The following is an 18899-nucleotide window of genomic DNA, read 5'->3' as shown; positions in this document are numbered from 1 at the left end:
CGTCTCCTTCTGCTGGCCTCATGGGCACCGGGATGCTGGAAGTCTTGTTCCACTTCACCCTCAGGAACTGTTAGTCTGGTCATTCAGGGGCACCAATACAAAAGGCTACTTTTGAGAAGGGAAGACCTGAACCTAACCCTTAACACGTTAGTTTTCATGTTTGAGTTCTGATGGAAAACTTGGATGCAAGTCCGTCCCCCTCTAGTGTTCAGACTGTGTATTAGAAGATGAGGATATCTTCAGATCGTGGGTTTTACCATCCTGTGTTTGTTTTACGACGTCCTGTTTCACAACGTCTACTGCTACAAGAATAATCATCCAATTTGAACACACAGAGGAATGAAACATTCCGTCTGGATGTTGGCGGTCATATATTTGTATTGTCCCGGTCTCTTTTTCTCTGGTTACAAATAAAAACGACTCTATTTCTCTGGTTCCTGCTGTTCCGCTCCATGGTTTGAGCCCATCATAACCCCCCTCTCTCTCCTCCCCCAGGGAAGACCTTCCTGCGGGCCCCTCAGATGAACATCAACATCGCCACGTGGGGCCGGCTGGTGAGGCGGGCCATCCCCACGGTCAGCACCAACTCCTTCAGCCCCCAGGCCGCGGACTCTGGGCCCAGCAGTCAGCCGGGCTCCCCCACACCCTCCAGGTACCCACGGCACCACCGGTCACTACCCAGTCCCTCTCATGTCCCCGCCAGCAGGTCGTCAGGAGGGGTCGGCAACACGCCCAGACCCACACGGGGTCCAGTACACACTCACTGGGCACTAAACGATGTCCAAGGGCCACGGCCTCCAAGATGTCCAAACGATTGGCCGGGCTAATTAAAGCCCTAGACAGCCACAGATACCACTTCATTTTCAGTTTTTTTTTTTTATCAAAGCATTTTATTTATTGATTGCTGTCAATAAATTAAGGCCCAAAGAGAACTTCTACATTCAATTCAATTCAATTTTATTTGTATAGCCCTTAATCACCATTACAGTCTCAAAGGGCTTAACAGGCCAAAAATTTGTATATCATATTATTTCATATATTACATATATGAAAGAAAAAAAAAGGCTTGTAATTAATTGCCTATCCTAGCTTTCATTACATCCTCCATTCTTCATTCGGTCGCTTGGATCAAAGTGTGTGAATTGCTAAATGACTGAGCAGCCTGTGAACAGTGAGTGGGGACTTCTTAGGTCCTAGAGGCAGTGAGGCCCTCTGGGGCCCACTGAACCCAGGAGGAGTTCAGGGCCCTTCCTCGGGGCCACTAGGCCCGCTGGATACTGGCTGGCTGCTGACTCTGCTGCGCTACACACAGCCCGGATCAGGAGAGCTGAGCTGCCTCAAGTTTTTGAGGGACGGATTACTTGATGATGAATGGGGATAATAAGTGTGTAATGTTCCCCCCCAGTGACACGCTGGTGACCAAGCTGGACTTTGACAAGGAACCAATCCCAGTACCCAAGCACTACCCTGAGCCAGATGACATCAGCGAACCCCTGACACAGGACAAGATGGCCGACAAGGAAGAGGTACAGGTACGGTGGCGACGGCGGTGGAATAAGGATGGAGAGACTTCACTCACTTCCTGTACATGTCCGACGGGATGTTTTGGCTCGCTAACCCTAACCTCTTTAAGGAACTGAGTTGGACGCATGACCTGAAAGTATGGCTGATGGTTGAGTGTCTGTCCTTTGTCCAGGACGCCCTGGCGTCGTTTGACTTCCTGAACAGGAGGAACAGCATGGCGGTGAAGACGGAGCTGGACCACCTGGTGGACCAGGAGCTCCAGCAGCCGGAGCTGGAGCTCAGCGCCCTGCAGCAGGACAACCAGCTACGGTAGGGCTACTCCTCCCCGGACAGCCGGGCCATTATGTCCATCTAAGGCTTTATGTTATCACAGAGGTAACGCTGTCACATTATCAAAGAGGTAAAGCTGTCACATTATCACAGAGGTAAAGCTGTCACATTATCAAAGAGGTAAAGCTGTCACATTATCACAGAGGTAAAGCTGTCACATTATCAAAGAGGTAAAGCTGTCACATTATCAAAGAGGTAAAGCTGTCACATTATCACAGAGGTAAAGCTGTCACATTATCAAAGAGGTAAAGCTGTCACATTATCACAGAGGTAAAGCTGTCACATTATCACAGAGGTAAAGCTGTAACATTATCACAGAGGTAAAGCTGTCACATTATCACAGAGGTAAAGCTGTACCATTATCACAGAGGTAAGGCTGTACCATTATCACAGAGGTAAAGCTGTACCATTATCACAGAGGTAAAGCTGTAACATTATCACAGAGGTAAAGCTGTACCATTATCACAGAGGTAAAGCTGTAACATTATCACAGAGGTAAAGCTGTACCATTATCACAGACTTCGGACTTCAAAGATGTAAAGCTGAATCATTCAAAATGATGTAAAGTTTTTAATATTTACACAGATGTAAAGCTTTAGATTTATAAACCAATAAAGCTCTTAGGTTAATAAAGATGAAATGCTTTGACCATTAGATTACGAAGTTCCAAAGATGTTTAGAGAAGAAGAGAACTGTAGGGTCTATTAATGAATTGGGGGATGCAGTAAGATATCGAAGAGAAACAAATCCTCAAGATACCTTCAATAGAAAGATATGTTGTTTATCTTTGTTTGTCGTTATGCAACGTGTGTTTTAGACTGATGCTGTAAAAAAAGAAGGGTTGCCTGATTATTTAAAGAGAGACCCCAAATGATTAATGAGCAGGGTTAAGAGTTTCACATGTAGAATAAACCGCTCCTCTTCCACCACTTGTGCATTCAGGGAAGAAGAGCATTTCCACTTCAGCCTGAAGGACTTCAAGTGCGTGGCGGTGCTTGGTCGAGGTCACTTTGGAAAGGTACGCATGGGGACCGTAGAGTGGGGGGCCGGGGGCCCTGCCGGGGGCCTCAAAGCGGCCCTCTCTGAGCTGTCTGTTCCCCCACCAGGTGCTGCTGGCGGAGTACAAGAGCACCGGGGAGATGTTCGCCATCAAGGCCCTGAAGAAGGGAGACATCGTGGCCCGGGACGAGGTGGACAGGTACTGAGCATCAGGAGGAGGATGGTACAAACTACTAGTACAACCTGGTTCTGCACTGGGTCTGTGAGGCAAGGCCCAAAGTGCGTCGCGTTTGACATCGGAAAAATGGCGATAAGTTAGATTTTATTCATGTATTCATTTCTAAATGTCATTTTAGGAGATTAAACTCCACAGATTCTGTGAAGCTTTAAATATATGCGTTTGTATTACACAGCTTTGTTAAATACTTGTTTCTGAGTGGTCAAGCAGTGTTACTTCTGTACGTCAGGCCTGCCATGAACAACATCCCATCCGCTATGGAAGCTGTTCCAACCATAACTGGCTATTTTTAGCACACGCATACAAATCATTTCCTTCTCCTTTTTTCCTCCGGTATTGTGAAATAACCCCAACGCGTCTGCAACCACCGTCCCGCATTATTATCACTATCCCCACGTTCCACCTACCTGACGTACAGGGTGTAGAACCAGGTCTGAGTGTGTGACGTCTCTCTCCCCCCCCTCCAGCCTGATGTGTGAGAAGCGTATCTTCGAGACGGTGAACAGCGTGCGCCACCCCTTCCTGGTCAACCTGTTCGCGTGCTTCCAGACCCAGGAGCACGTGTGCTTCGTCATGGAGTACGCGGCCGGGGGAGACCTGATGATGCACATCCACGCCGACGTCTTCTCCGAGCCCCGCGCCATGTGAGTCTCTGAGGCGGCCCGGAGCCCCCCGGGAGCCCCCCCACACACACACACACACACACGGCGGCGCTGGACCACTGCCAAACGGACACGCCTCGGCCCTGAGACGCATGAGTCTGTTTGGTCGCTTGTCGCCTCTGTTTTGGTTGTTATGGCGACAGCAGCGTGACTGTTTTCTGTCTGTCAAAGGAACCTGTTGTCGTTCCGTTGGGCTGAGCACTGAACACTCGGTGGCTGCTGACTGAGAGTCAGTGTTCGAGCCAATGCAATCTCAACACTGCTGTGCCCTCACTTTAGATCAGATTGAGAATGGTTCCACTCTGTTAGGGAACAGTTGGTTTGTATTGTCTAACTGTGTAAAGATGCTCTCTGTCTGTCTGGTGTGTTGTGTTGTGTTGTCGTCCTGAAGACGACAACACAATCATGGTTTCCGGCTCCGTCTGTCTTGGTTTTGATCCGTTGACGTTTTGTGTTTCAGATTCTACGCCGCATGTGTTGTATTAGGATTACAGTTCTTACACGACCACAAGATTGTGTACAGGTGAGGATTTACTTTTATAAAACGGATGCTTCTGTTCCTTGATTACGATTGGCTGGAAGTCAATCTAAAATACTATGGCTTAAACGTCAAATATTCCAAAGAGCCGAAGCTAGTCTCATTGGTTGTTGATGGCGCTTGGTGTTTCTTCCTCTGTGGTTGTGGGATAAGATACCATTGTACTAATACCTCTCTTTATCTTTATGGTGCATTCAGAGATCTAAAGCTGGATAATCTGCTGCTGGACACGGAGGGTTATGTGAAGATTGCGGACTTTGGGCTTTGCAAAGAAGGTAATCCGTCTGTATTGGTCTGAAGGTGAGGCCCCTGTTGTCAAGAGGCCCCACATCCTGTTGCATACAATACGGATAGAATAAAGCAATATTAAAGTATGATATTGGATTGTTGTTGAATTATAAAATGTTACAGTGAGAAGTATTTCCTCTGACCTTTATTTGGCAACAAAACTGTTGCCACTTGAAGATAAACACAGTCCGTGTCATGATTTAAGGGTCGCCCTCTGCCTGCTGGGAGGGGCTGAATCCTCCTCCCCCTCCAGTATAACATTGAGCTGTGAGCCGCCCCCCTCACGCTGTCCCCCTCCCTCCAGGGATGGGTTTCCGGGACCGCACCAGTACGTTCTGCGGCACGCCCGAGTTCCTGGCGCCCGAGGTCCTGACGGAGACGTCGTACACGCGGGCCGTGGACTGGTGGGGCCTGGGGGTCCTCATCTTCGAGATGCTGGTCGGGGAGGTGAGCCGCCGAGACCGCCCCTCATCAGACGGAGTGGACGGTGCCTATCGCCCATCCGAGGCCCGTCTACGATCAGCCAGGGCCTCTCTTCCCTGAGGGGTCGGGGGTCTGAACCCCAGCTGCTGTACGGTCCTGGGTTCAACGTCCTCTGAGCCCCACTCAGTGCGTCTGACTCCTCTGCGTGACCGTGGGCTCTGCGTTGGTTTAGCTGTGGTAGTAGCATCAGCCAAAGGACTGATGAACGAATGTCATTTGTGTGGACTAGATGTGGGGGGTACGAACACACCCGTTCTCCAGAGGGTCGCTCACACATCAGAGGAAACCACACACGTGCAGCGTTGTTCACACATTAGCGGACCAACCCGGGAGCCTTCTCTCTGCCGCTCTGTGAGGCGTTGTGTTCTGAATCCGTGTGTCTCTCCCTCCCAGTCCCCGTTCCCTGGTGACGATGAGGAGGAGGTGTTCGACAGCATCGTCAACGACGAGGTGCGCTACCCGCGCTTCCTCTCCACCGAGGCCATCTCCATCATGAGGAGGGTGAGTACTCCTCACTCGCAGCCACACAGAACCGGCCCTCTGATAAACACTCTCCATTAATAACGTTTCACTGAGCGCCCGCCTCTAACAAGTAGCTCCATGGAAAAGTCCAGTTTCCATAGCGATGCTTTTCTGGGGTTTCTTGCCATGACATGCTGGAACCCGGGGGGTAAAACATGGATGACTCCGGTTGAAAGCTGACCACCAGCCCATGCTTCCGTTCTGGGATCAATAACGTATGTCTCGGCTCACCTGGTAGAGCGTGAACCATTAAGGCTCAGTCCTGAACGCAGCGAACCCGAACCGTGTTTGATTCCCGCCTGTGGTTATTTTCTGCCTTTCCTCCCCTCTATCTCTTTCCTGTCTTATCTCATAATGCAAAAATAAATCCTTGAATAAACAACATTTATCTTATCTTCCCTTCAGGGAGGTGATTCTTGTATCTCTTGGGTATTTGTCTCGGTACATGGATTGAGTAAAGGAGGGATGATTTAATATCTGTCGTGCACTGTCCACACTCGTTTGGCTGTTATATTTTCTGAATCATGAGGTGAACTGGAGCCCGGCTCAGAGTGCTGTCTGAGGGCTGGGTGGGTGAGCCTGTAGGGGCCTGACGCTCTGGTGTGTGCGGTCCACAGCTGCTGAGACGGAGTCCGGAGAGACGGCTGGGCGCCGGAGAGAAGGACGCCGAGGAGGTGAAGAAGCACCTGTTCTTCAGGGTAAGGACGCGTTTCACATCCTCGTGAGTCCTGGTTCTGGTGGACCAGGGCCTGTTGCCTCCCAGCCGGGGGAACTATTTACAGAAGCCTAATTGATCCTTTTTGATAATGGAACATATTTTTGTAGTTTGCACAGAATTTTTGCACAAGAATCAACTTTCAAAAACAGATTATTTAAATACATATTTTTCTAGATCCGACTGTGGCTGGTACCACTACGACTTATTTCATTATTTCTTTTTACTATCTTAGTTTCTTTCTCTTGTATTCTTGCCGCTATGTGGCGGTCGAGGAATAAAGCCTAACCATTTCACTCTCAATAAGACGACCTCAATTAAGTAACTCTGCCTCTGCTTGTTTCCGTCAGAACCTGGACTGGAACGGGCTGCTGGCCAAGAAGGTGAAGCCCCCGTTCGTGCCCACCATCCAGGGCAACAGCGACGTCAGCAACTTCGACAACGAGTTCACGTCGGAGGCGCCCATCCTGACCCCGCCCCGCGAGCCGCGGCCGCTGGGGGCCGACGAGCAGAACATGTTCCACGACTTTGACTATATCGCCGACTGGTGCTAGCTCCCCCCCCGGACCCCCCACCCTCAGCACACACACCACACACACACACACACACACACACACACTGTGAACCAACCCGCAGAGCAAAGACTGTAGCTCGCGCTCTTATTGTGGTGACCGGTTTTATAGGACCGTCAGGTGGTCCGCCCGACGACCGCGCCGAGAGGGACCATTGCTCGGCGGGCCTCTGGGCGCGCTCAGTGCGGCCGGGGAACAGACAGGTCAGCCCCTCCCCCTCCCCCGCCCCGCCACACCTCTCTCTATTTTTTTAATCAACATGAAGAACTTTTTTTAACAGAAAAACTGATTAAAACAGATAACAGGAGTGAAGGACGATCAGGAGGGATGTTGCGTTCTCCTGTTGTCGTTGCCATGGTGCCCACGGTCTGACCACTGAGAATGTTTTCATATGAACTCCGGGCGGATGACATCACATCATGTTATTCCATGTCACTGTCCTGTTTGTTTTTATTTTTTAATGTGTTTTTTATTTGATTTTGAGCTGTACAGATTATATTCCTCCATATATTTTTGTTGTCTCCACCTTTGACTCACTTATGATGAACATTTTTGAAAAGTTGTATTAGTGAAATATGATTTTGTTTTTGGAAGTGCTTAAGCCATCGTCTTCACTGAACTAACTGACAGTCAACTGTAACGGACATCCTGATGATGACTACTACTGTTCGTATTCACTTGAAACCCCAAGATGGAGCATACACACAGTAGATACACACACTAAAGTACGTTGTATCCGGTCCCGGCCTTGTCAACAGCCTGCCCTAGGCGCCCATTTTAAGTTTTCGTTGAAATAACGTTTTGCATTTTCGTTTTTTCATATTCTGTTTACAGTTGATCTGAATTCTGATCCAAACACTTAAGTCTGCCCAACCAGTGTTACAAGCTAGGTTACGTATAAAAGAAAAACACTACTCTTTGTCGTCTTAAACATTAAGTTGTCAAGAAATGTTGTCCTATTGTTTCAGATGGAAGAACGGAAAAGAACAAGATGCTAATAAAACAAGATGAGGGAAGGTGAAACACTTAATATTTTTTAGCAGTTGATTCCTTCATGCCCCCTACAGGGCCCTCTGAAATAACCCAAACAGTGGTGGCACTGACCCAGTTCTCCAATATACCTCCTCTTATATACAGGTGAATCTCAATTAATTAGAATATTGTGGAAAAGCTATTTCATTTCAGTTATTCAATTTATATTATATAAATGGACTCCACCAAAGGTGAATTAATTCAAGCCTTTATTTGTATTAATCTTGATTATGGCTTGCAGCTCATGAAAACCACAAAATTGTGAAACAGTTCATCGTTGTAGACTCATGGTGTCACTCTAATCAGCTAATTACCTCAAAATACAGCTCTCTTTGGACAGCCAACTTCCTTGTGGAGCCTGTCAATGACTGTCTGACAACTGTCAGGTCAGCAGTCTTCCCCATGATTGTGACGCCTACTGAACCAGACGGAGAGACCGTTAAAAATAAAAAAAATCAGGGGTTTTCAGGTAATTCATTAGAGTTTGACACCTTGAGTCTACAATGTTGAATTTTTTCACAATATTCATTTTCTGAAATACAGTATTCTGGGTTTTCATGAGCTGTAAGCCAAAATCAAGATTAATACAAATAAAGGCTTGAAATATTTAACTTCTGGTGTCATGGATCTATATTACGAGTTTCACTTTTTAAATTGAATAATGGGAATGAATGAACTTTTCCACAATATTCTAATTTATTGAGATCAACCTGTAATAGTAATGCCTTTTACTATAGATTCAATGTTGGGTTTCCTTAGATGGTCGTTTTAACAGCGGGGCGCACTGGGCCTATAAATGTTAAGGTTCGAATTGTGACTAGTTTCTGCCGAAAGAGATAAAACCAGCCAATGAGATGTCATTGTCACCGTGTATGATTTGCATTTGAAATTATATGAAAGCAGTCTTGGTTTCAGGATGAAGGCCTATATTTAGTAATGGGGTTTGCTTCTTTCCTTCCGCATTGTCGTACAGCCGCGCCTGCACATGCTGGCTCCGGAGGCAACCGCCTCCATTGATGCTTTAAATATCTTTTCAGTCATTGTTTGAAAACAGTGAATGTAGATTAAACTATTTGTTAGCCCCGACTCAAGTGTTCAAATGTAGTTGTATCAGTATTCATTGTAGTTATATTTGGGGTGATTGCAACAGAACACCTTTGGGTGCCAATCAAAGCCAATTTTAATACCAGGCGTTAATGCAGGGTCTTTATCATGGTGGTAAAATAATTGTCCATTTAAATAGTCTTAATGAAGGTCAACAGATTGCCTCACCTGATTAGGAATCCAAAATATATTTTGTTTTACCTTTCAATTTAGTTGATTTTTTGTATGCCCTTAGAACTACAGTGATTCCACATTTCAACTTTAAAGAGGATATCGATTGGATTGTCAAGTGGGAAATACTGGTAATGAACTGGTCAGGCTTTGGGAACACAGGTGGTCCCATTCCCCTGACCATGACCGATGATGGCCTAAGTTATACAGGCTGCTCTTCACCAAGTCATTAGACAGCAGAGTAAACATAAACATAACCCACGAGAAGCCCTCGTGGCAAGATACCAGCCCAGGGTCATCTGTCCGTCAAACAGAGGCAAGTGCTTTTGGTAAACAGAGTTTAATCTTTTTTTTCAAACCATGAGGTGAACTATGCTTTACGGAAAAACTTTCATTTCTTAATTTACTGAGGACAATGCAAGCTAACAAAATAGAACCAGATTATTTTTTCTACAAAAAAAAGAAAATCGTATATAGTATGAAACCAGCCTAAAATTGTGAAAGCACTTATTACACGTTTTGACTTGGACATATATACAAGCTATATACACTCAAATGAAACACTGTCTGCACAGTCTGCTATCTGTATGTTTAAGCACTGGAATGTGTGTCCTTTGTATTCCTGCGAGAGTGCCTAAACAAAGGCTTGGAGTCTTAAGTGAGGAGGGAAATAATCTTTCCAAATCCAACAAAGTATGATAAAAAAGAGATAATATAACCCTAGGATTACAGCAGAAAGTGTCTTCAATGAGTGTGTCGCGCGGCGGTCTTCACAGTTGAGGCAGCTTGTCCACGGGTGTGTCGAACTTGAAGTCGGGGGGGAAGAGGTCCGGGGCGCGGGGGTAGATCAGCCGGTAGGACTGCCGGATCGTCACGTCTGCCACGCCGGCGATGTCTCCGATCTCTGAGCACACAGGGGGAGACACAGAGACCCGGTTAGCCCTGCATGAACGCTAGCCACCTCCGACGTGTCATTGCCACGCACACAAGGCCATCATTAGTTCTGCCAAACAAAAACAATGCCAACCTGTTAGCCCTGCACTGCCTTTATTGTTAGCTCTCTATGTGGACCTCAGGGCTCGCATGTGGGCTCTATCGTGGCAGATACCCTCTTAGCTCTGGATCGATACCTTTGTAAACATTAGCTCTACGTGGACACACAGGCCAACGCTAGCTTTGGCTTGGAGCTAAATGGACCTCAGGGCTCATGTTAGCTCGATACATAAACCAAGTGTCACCGCATTGCTCACAATCTCCTTGAGTTCACAGGTTCATCATATCTTATCTTTATAAACATATGCGAGCTCAGGGTGTAAAGCGGAAGAGCAGAAGAGGTCCCATTTGCAATCAACGTGCAGTAGTGAGATAAGACTGAAAAGCACAGTCTGAGGGAAAAGATACAAGTTCAAATGGCCGTCGCACCCAAAACAAATAAACCCATGTGATCAAGCTCTTAAGGAGAGAGACGATCAGCCGAGCGCCGCTGAGTGAGCGAGCGGTGTGTCGGACCAGAGCGCAGTCACCAGTCTGGATAGCAACCAGGACGCTCCTCCCCTCCGTCGCTCACCCTTCTGGGTCTTCTTTTCGGCCGAGGCCTGGGAGGCCATGTAGATGGCGGCGGCGGCCACGGAGATGGGGCTGCGGCCGGGCACCAGGTCCAGCTCCACCGCCTTGCGGGCGATGAAGGTGGCGGCCATCTGCACGTGCTTGGGCAGGCCCAGGTTGGAGCAGAAGCGGGACATGAAGTCCCCGGTGGTGATGAGGTCCACGCTGGTCTCCAGGGCCTTCAGGATCAGCTTGAAGCAGCGGCCGATCTCCTTCTTGGAGATGCGGGACACGGCGCAGATCTCTGGGGGAGGAGGAGGGACGGGTTGGGATTTAGATGGAACAGGCCCCACAGATTCATGAAGGGGAAGATGGGCCTCTAAAGAGCTAGGCTGACTTCTTTCGCTATAATTATCGCACTTCTCTGTCATCTCTCGCATGATTGCTCACTGTCTCATTGTATAGTTATTGTTAAGGCAGGGTAATCATTAGACCACTCTAGTGTTCATGATTGATTTAAAAACGTTTCTGCTAAAAAACGTTATTTAAAAGCCTTCTTTATGGATCCTTTATCATTTATTTTTGTGTGTGTGGACGTGTGGAGCTCCGTCTCGGCAGCGGCTGACTGCGGAGTCGGGGAGAAAGTTGGCGTTTTTGGACACATTTTGCAATGTTACTGCATAACGCCACGGTGTGTGTGGACGGTGGAGCTCCGTCTGAGCAGTGATTTATTTAATACCCTCGTCTGAGTGAGGGTTAAGCTTCCTAGACACCTATAGTATGACTACGGTGTGTGGCGGATTTCAAATTCATTGCTTATTACAACACTCATGACAACGCACAACGACGATACTAGGGAAGTATCAAAAGGTGGGGGTGGGTCGTTACCATGAGGATAACAGGCCGCCCTCTTTCCCAAAGCTCTCATCCCAAAACATATATTTCTTAAATCCCATAGAGTTTGAATTCCATTTGAAACAATGGGCTCACTGGCTCTCTGAAGCTAACCCCCAGGAGCTGAATAACCCATTCAGAAGACAGCAGGCTGAATCCCACCGCCGGTAAACACAGGGACAGGGGCCTGATGTTCAGTCTATTATTAAACCACCATCACAGAGTACCCCAGGCTGGGAGGCTTCTGGGGGTAAACCCGGACTGACCTTTAAATGTCCTGGGGACTCCTTCCTGTCTACAGGCGATGTAGAGGCAGGCTGAGGCGATGGCGTCATTGGCACGACCTTTCAGGCTCTTCTGTTCGTAAACTTGCTTGAATAAGTTATTTGTTCGGTCCTTGGGGGGCGAAAAAACAAGACACAATGGGTATTGTTCCCGGAACGGTCCCATTCAACCCTCCCACACAGGCCGACAGCCTTGAAGGTTTTTCAGCCAACAATGTCCTCAAGGTCCTTTATAAGGCACACGGGAAGAAATGCCAAAGTCTAAATCTAGAACTTGATTTCTCCATGTTATTAATCACCCTTATTCATTATTCTATTTCACTACTTTTCTCAGCTCTAGATGGATTCAGGACGGTCCCCTGAGGGGCAGAGTACCGGGTGGAGGAGGGGCCCCGCGGCGGCGGTGCGAGAGGGGGACCTACGATGATGTTCCTGGGCAGGTTGATGCGGTCCGCCATGGTGGTGATCTCCTTGAAGGCGTTCAGCATGGCGCGGTCCGAGCTGCTCATGGTGCGGCGGTTCTGGTACTTGGAGTTGCCAAACTCGTCGAAGCTGGCGGCGCCGGTGCCCTGGGGAGACCACAGGCGGAGCAGCGGTACTGTGAGGAGGCTCCAGGTACCAGAGAGCCCCGGGACCCTTCATCTGATCCACTGTTTGGATCCTATTGTCCATTCATCATGAAGGGACACTGCTCGTAGACGTATAGATCACAAATATTTAAACAAATGTATACTTTTACATTTTTCTTTGCTGCTTGTCCAACAGAGCCGGATCGTTTAAGACGTCAGCGTTCAGCAATAAGTATTCTTACAGTGCAAACGGGTCTCCACTCCATTCTACTTTTCTTAATTGAATTAATTGTAATGAGAGAAAGGTTTAGAGGAACATTAGACACAGCCTCGTCTGTGTGATCAGTGTGTTTCAGTGTCTGGTACCACTATAAAGAGCCTGTCTAAGGCTGAGCTGCTACCAGTCAGCTAACTGGGTCAATGCCCCATCTCAGGCATCTTCTCCCCACAGGGCCCCATCACCTGGCCGCAACCATGGGAACAATTTCCATGGCAACACAGTGTCACAGCTCCCCCCCTCATAGTCCCTTCAGTGACCCGCGGCCCTGGTGACGCCCTCAGCATCTCCGTAACGCCACTTCCTAATTAGTAGCCTGATTATAGTAAAGAGTGGGATAACATGAAAGAAAACCCTTCCTTTGATAGAGTTTAAATGTGACGCTCCCGGACTAATGCTACCGCGGCTGTCTCTTAGTGTCAGGAATGATTGTCTCACTGCGTCTCTCTAGCCCGCTGTGGAGCGGCTTAGGCCCGCTCTGATCTCTGGCTGGACTTTCATAACTCCGCCTCGGATGGGCCTCAAACTACTAGAAATCCTTCTGCCGTTTCCTGTGTGGCGTTCAATGACGTCCCTTCGTCTCTTCCTGGCGGCTGGGGTCTGGCGTGGCCGTCTGCACGCTGCTCCATGGGTTCTATTGTTCCTCCCTCTTCCCCCAGACTTGACCGGTAAATATTCCATTAACTTGGGGTGTCCTCACGCTTTAAACAAAACACTTGACAACCGTTTTGATTTGTTTTCTCGCTTCCTTCTAGATTTGCATCGTTTGACTTTGAACCCTTGCCTAACCCCATCTAAAGTTTTCCTTTAAGTGTTTAGTTTTCTGTTTGTTTTAAACGTGTCTAAATATGTCTAATAGGATCTCCAACCTAGTAATCTATGCCATTTTATCAGGGTTACTGAGAAAGGCTGTCATTAAGGGATAACAGGAGTCCGAGCCTGTGCTTGTGACGGTGGTAGGGACACTTTGTGAGGGTTCCACTCTGCTCCACTGACGGCAGGGTCTGTGAGGAGGTGTGGAGCTCCGTCGGGGCGGTGGTGGGTGTTAGTCGAGACGGCCCAGTGTCATCTCAACCCAGAGTTTGGCTTCCGAGACACTTTAATAAAGCTGTGGTGCTTGAAGCTTTTCATGTATAACATCGCTCATTACAGCGCTCAAACGCAACGACTGCACTGCAACCGGTATCAACGGTCCCTGTGGGTCGTCACCTCAGGGACAACACACCCGCTCAGCCCAAAAACATTACAGGGAAACAGGGGGTCCTACAAGTCGGTGGTATTCCATCTCTCTTCAACTTTTACAACTCAACAACGCAAGCTCTGTGTTCGCCAATCTACTTATCAAGTCTTAAAAACAAAACAAAACTAAAGAAGGGTCAGGCAACTTCTAGCCTTGTAAGTGGTTTAAAGTAGCGATTTAGTTTATACCATGAGACATGCCCCCAACGTTCCAAGTTTAAAGCGTTTTGGTAGAATCTGCTAAAAACAGCGAACTTAAGAATGCGTCTACATGCGCTTCTTTGCTCCCAAACAAACATTCCAACTCGTCAACCTACTAAACATATCCCAGATCCATTTTACACCAGATTCCTAAGAATAACTCAACTTGGGTGTTCTTCCCCAAGACTTCTACGCTAGAACAGTGGACCCCCGGTGGTGGCCGTGCCGTCCCTCCCCTTGCTGATCATGGTGGTGGGGTCTAAGTCGTCTACACTAGAACAGTGGACCCCCGGTGGTGGCCGTGGCGTCCCTCACCTTGCTGATCATGGTGGTGAGGTCTCCTCCGTTCAGCAGGGGGTTCTGGGCGTCTCCCACTCTGGACGGGTCTTTGGTGGCTTTCTCATTGGTGAAGGTCCTCCATTCTGAGCCCACGTCGATCACACGGTCGCCTGGGGGAAGGGGAGAGGGGTCGACGCACTGATGTAAACCAGTAGCTAGCTACGGTATTCCACGTGGCACCCAGAGCTCTGCTGTACGCTGGATCTCACACACACACACACACACACACACACACACACACACACACACACACACACCACCCGGCCGTCTGCTCTGGTGGAGCTGCAGGGGAATGGTCCTTCTTTGGTGGGAACCACACTATCTAGTTCAAAATCTGCATGACAAATAAAAGACTAGGAAAGCCTTCTCAGGAAGACATGCTACAAGTACCTAGTAGTACAAGTACTCAACAAGCTGAAACGTACTCCCTTTAGCAGGGGGCATACTAACTACTTAACTTATTACTAATTGGTTGGTTAGCTTTATTTGATTGGACTCCATTAAGTTTAGTCACGGATTACACCTGTAAACCTGCTCTAATAAAGAAGGTAGCCTGAAAGCCATAAAGGCCCCAATCTCCGTTTCCTGCCTCTTCCACCAGCCTCACAGGTACACCATCTGTGTTGAACCACTGATGGAAGGATTACAACACCACAGTATGTACAAAGAGAAACCAAGTGCAGTACAACATGACCGTCTCCACCAACCACACCCCCATCCTTCGACTGCTCTATTCCTTGAAATATGCATTAAGCAAGAAGGATGAGATCTGTGATAATATAATCCATTTAGCTCCCTTCAGACCCATGAACCCTCCCGACACCGACACCCAGCCTCTCATCCTCCTCCGGCGGGCTGGGGGTGGGCGGGCTGAACAGAGCGAGCAGGAGGTTGCATCAGAGAGATGTCCTTCATGACCCCAGGGGCCCGACCCCAGAGGGGCCATTAGGCGTTGGCCATGTTTTTGTTCCACGGCGACTGACGTTTTACTGGGAGCTTTCTTATCGGAAGCTCGAGAGCTGTTCCGACTGCTCCAATAGGAAAGTAAGGCTGGCACAGGGTGAATGTACAGTTCCACCGAGCAGACGCGTTTATAGACAGCAATTTATGAGGCGGAGGACTAAGCGAGCATACACGGAAAGGAGTCGTTATAAAGAAACAAATCCACGTGCTGCACAACCTAGTTTCTAATAAACTGCTGGACAGAGTGCAGAGTAGCTATAGGAATCAGGACCCACTGTTAGTGGGATATTTCTGCTAGGAGGTGAGCCTTGCAAACTAATTCATCAACATGATGTGAGCATTCTTTGTTTACCAGACAAAGCCATCATTTTTTCTAAACGGGAAACAGAGTCGTAAACGCCTCCTTACATCTGAACCATCAGGTATCCCCTGTATGCCTGTGGAGATGGATATGTGCTTGGATTGCTGCCAGTGTAGATAATGGCTGCTCTCTCGTTCCAGACACAATCTCCATTGGAAGACTCCCTTTCCCTTCCCTTTGCTTCTGATTCTTAGAAACCCCTACCATCATCTAATCATGCCTTAATGTCCAATGCACATTTCAAAAAGATTCTCTTAGTCTGTCTTATTTCAAGCAGATAGTGGACTATTGTCTGGATTTTATTGGAATTATTTTGATATATATTTTCAACAGGGCATCAGCAAATTGTGAGCTCCAGGGTTAGAGTGTTATAAAATAATCGTTTTAACTCTCTTCTTTACAGACAATACAAATCCATTATGAGTATTTCAAACATCAATTTTACAAGCACTGCATTGTCAAATGAAAAAGCACTGCATTTGGCATTGCCAAAGCGTTGCTAAATGCCTCAAAACCACCAGGAAGGCGAGATTGTGTGTTTTACTTTTATTGTTTTTATACACCATATAACTTCACACTGTTTGATTTAAAGGCAAGCAGCTTCAATGGTGCTTAAAGGTTGTCCAAACAAATAGATGGAATAAAATGTTTGCATTTGAGTGTGTAGTTTGTGAGGCTGTTTGGAACACCATCGGCGGAGTAGTTAATGTTAATAGAGTAGAACAGTGACCAACCCCCATTTAAAGGGCTCCATTTCAGACATTTCCCATTCCTTCACTCTGACCTTTCAGAAAATCCTTAAAAAGTTTTGAGTCTGGCTGCAAGCCAACCAACTAAGAGATACAGCGTGACCATAAATAAATGTAATTCAAAGCAACAACAACATTTTGGTATTTTTCTTTAGGTACAACCCTTTCATTCCTTTCCAAGGACTTCTACATAAAGATAGTTTAGCACTTTTTTAATTTAACCTTGTTGTCATTATTATATTGTTTATACGCAAAACAACAAAATCCCATCAGTGGCTTTGGGATCCCCACCTCAGTCCGAGGTTGGACCCGCAGAGCTACAATGCAGCCTTAAGGTTTCTGAACAAGGTCTCCAAAGTAAGAGACTCAGCCTACTACCAATTATCACAGAGCAAATAGGTGGTTTGAACATTGTGCAACGTTTTGAAAACATTTCCCAGCAGGACTGGTGCTATTTACCCCGGGCTATATCCCACAGGCGCTTTGGTCAACGGATCGCCATGAATGGAAAAACATTGGCACCTGTTCTGTTCATGGTCACTGAATAACCAACATGTTATCATTAATGGGTAGGGATTTTTGGTGTCTTTTGGACTCGTTTGAACATTGAAATGGCTGCTTAATACGTTCATTATTAAAGCCCTCCTAGAACGATCAAAGCCCTGATAGCTGGGAGTTGATGGCTTGTGTCTCCTCACACTGGACCGAAGCTGTCCAAGTTCTACCACAATATTCGAATCATGTCAAAGTGAATAATCTAACTACAAAACTAATGAATGATAATTTGCTCAATAAAATAAAATAAAAAGCATTCATCTCAATTGAAATTCGAATAGCTACCAAGGGAAGGAATATCATAATATCAAATATTCGGTCTCCATTCAATAAACAACCAATTTCCTTTCTGACAAATTGTGTTCCTCTTTGTGTTCCTCTTCCTTGGGTTCTATTGATTCCAACATATTCTAACTTTTTTATGGACAGGTGAAAGAAAAGGCAACCTGCTGATACATGTGCTCACTAAGCCCGAACCACAGATGGCAACATCTGGACAGCACTGAAGTAACACTTCTTTCTTGCTTCACGGGCAGTACTGTAATACTCACCGACAACAAGTCCGCACTCGGGGCAGATCATGTCCCCGGCTCTGTAGTCCTCCACTAGCAGGGCATCAGGGTGGTTTGGGCACGTCACTCTGGGTAATGCCAGGGCCTCTCCGCTACAGAGAAAAGTACCAGATAGACAGAATGTGAGTTGGTGTGGGGGTGACAGAGTGAGTGAGTTATACACACACAACATCTACACTGTTTGATTGGTAATGTTTCCTTCATGGTATTATAAAGTGATGTTTCCCTTTAAAGCAGATGACAAAAGTTACAAACATAAGTTCAAAATGAGTGCCAATTCAATTCATATTTTTATTAGACGGACATCGGATGAATAGTCTTCCTCGTTAGAAAAAACCTGGGATAAACCCAAAGAACGAAGAGGAAACCCACTTTCTAGTCTGCCAAGTGGTGAGATTTTGTTGAATTTGAACTCCGGGCAATTAGGAACAATATTCTCTAGGAGAGAGCTCAGTATTCCCAATCCTACAACGTAGGACCAACATACACGCAGACACACACAATGTACAGCCAAAGTCACGAGGGCCGCCGCCGAGGTCACGACGCATCACCCCACCAACTACTGCAGCTGCTGCTGGTGTTGCGAGACAAACATGTAAAACTTCTGCCCGAGTCAAACGTCACGGATATCTGACGCGTAGGACACACACTCGGCAGATGTCAATCATTGTAAGGCGTTTTTTGTATTATAAAATGATGATGAAAGTGAGTGGTGTCTGACTGTTGAGGTTGACGGCTGACACATCGGTTAGCAGTCTACAAACATGGTTCAAATTCATACAATAAAAAGCGGGCAGAAAGGCAGGTCACAAGTCACTTACACAAAGGGCAAAGACACAATAGTGTTGTTAAAATAATTATAAATGCCTTCCGCCAAGAGATTAAGTTTTGGATGGTCAACGTTGTAGCATAACAACGGTGGTGGACCTCAAAGATAACGAAATAGCGAACAAGTTTTAGAACCGACGATGTCGTGGCAGTAGTGGATTTTTAACCACTCGACTGTTTTTTATCAACACATAATTCAAGCATCACACATGAACCAATGATATACAATTTTAAACAACGTATACGCACCGGCTTGTCGACGCCATGTTACCGAGTAGCTTTCAGACAACACAGGCGAACAATGGATTCTACTACCTCTATTTATAGATTTGCATGACCACGTGT

General features: G+C 47.0%; 2 protein-coding genes across 3 annotated transcripts in view; one reads left to right on the top strand and one right to left on the bottom strand.

Moving 5' to 3' along the window:
- Positions 1 to 9513, top strand: part of pkn2a (protein kinase N2a) — a 33928-nt gene extending 24415 nt beyond the window's left edge. The window contains exons 12-23 of one of the 2 annotated variants that reach the window (XM_056597757.1): positions 496 to 652; positions 1406 to 1526; positions 1697 to 1833; positions 2797 to 2872; positions 2961 to 3052; positions 3559 to 3735; positions 4214 to 4276; positions 4490 to 4566; positions 4884 to 5026; positions 5456 to 5563; positions 6202 to 6282; positions 6650 to 9513. In XM_056597757.1, the coding sequence (XP_056453732.1) occupies positions 496 to 652; positions 1406 to 1526; positions 1697 to 1833; positions 2797 to 2872; positions 2961 to 3052; positions 3559 to 3735; positions 4214 to 4276; positions 4490 to 4566; positions 4884 to 5026; positions 5456 to 5563; positions 6202 to 6282; positions 6650 to 6853 (1436 nt within the window). In that variant the 3' untranslated portion in view covers positions 6854 to 9513. Of the gene's footprint in view, positions 1 to 495; positions 653 to 1405; positions 1533 to 1696; positions 1834 to 2796; positions 2873 to 2960; positions 3053 to 3558; positions 3736 to 4213; positions 4277 to 4489; positions 4567 to 4883; positions 5027 to 5455; positions 5564 to 6201; positions 6283 to 6649 lie in introns of both variants that reach the window. The other variant, XM_056597756.1, reaches the window with a different exon arrangement.
- On the bottom strand, positions 8634 to 18899 carry gtf2b (general transcription factor IIB). Its single transcript, XM_056597761.1, has 7 exons — positions 18804 to 18899; positions 17706 to 17818; positions 14503 to 14636; positions 12324 to 12470; positions 11884 to 12013; positions 10746 to 11027; positions 8634 to 10082 (listed from the first exon to the last, which is right to left on the bottom strand). Exons 1-7 carry the CDS (start codon positions 18818 to 18820, stop codon positions 9949 to 9951), a joined length of 957 nt encoding a protein of 318 aa, XP_056453736.1. The 5' UTR covers positions 18821 to 18899; the 3' UTR covers positions 8634 to 9948.

Source organism: Gadus chalcogrammus, chromosome 8, assembly GCF_026213295.1.
Source record: "Gadus chalcogrammus isolate NIFS_2021 chromosome 8, NIFS_Gcha_1.0, whole genome shotgun sequence".
NCBI lineage: Eukaryota > Metazoa > Chordata > Actinopteri > Gadiformes > Gadidae > Gadus > Gadus chalcogrammus.
The sequence above is the reverse complement of the archived record's forward strand: the minus strand, read 5'-3'. Positions and strand labels throughout refer to the sequence as shown.

What these genes read in the sequence shown, in the direction of transcription:
- gtf2b (XM_056597761.1), bottom strand. An exon ending in TCACCACCATGATCAGCAAG is followed by an intron (nt 12,471 to 14,502) that starts GTGAGGGACGCC and finishes TGGTCTCCCCAG; the next exon opens with GGCACCGGCGCCGCCAGCTT. An exon ending in ACCTGCCCAGGAACATCATC is followed by an intron (nt 12,014 to 12,323) that starts GTAGGTCCCCCT and finishes TCGCCCCCCAAG; the next exon opens with GACCGAACAAATAACTTATT.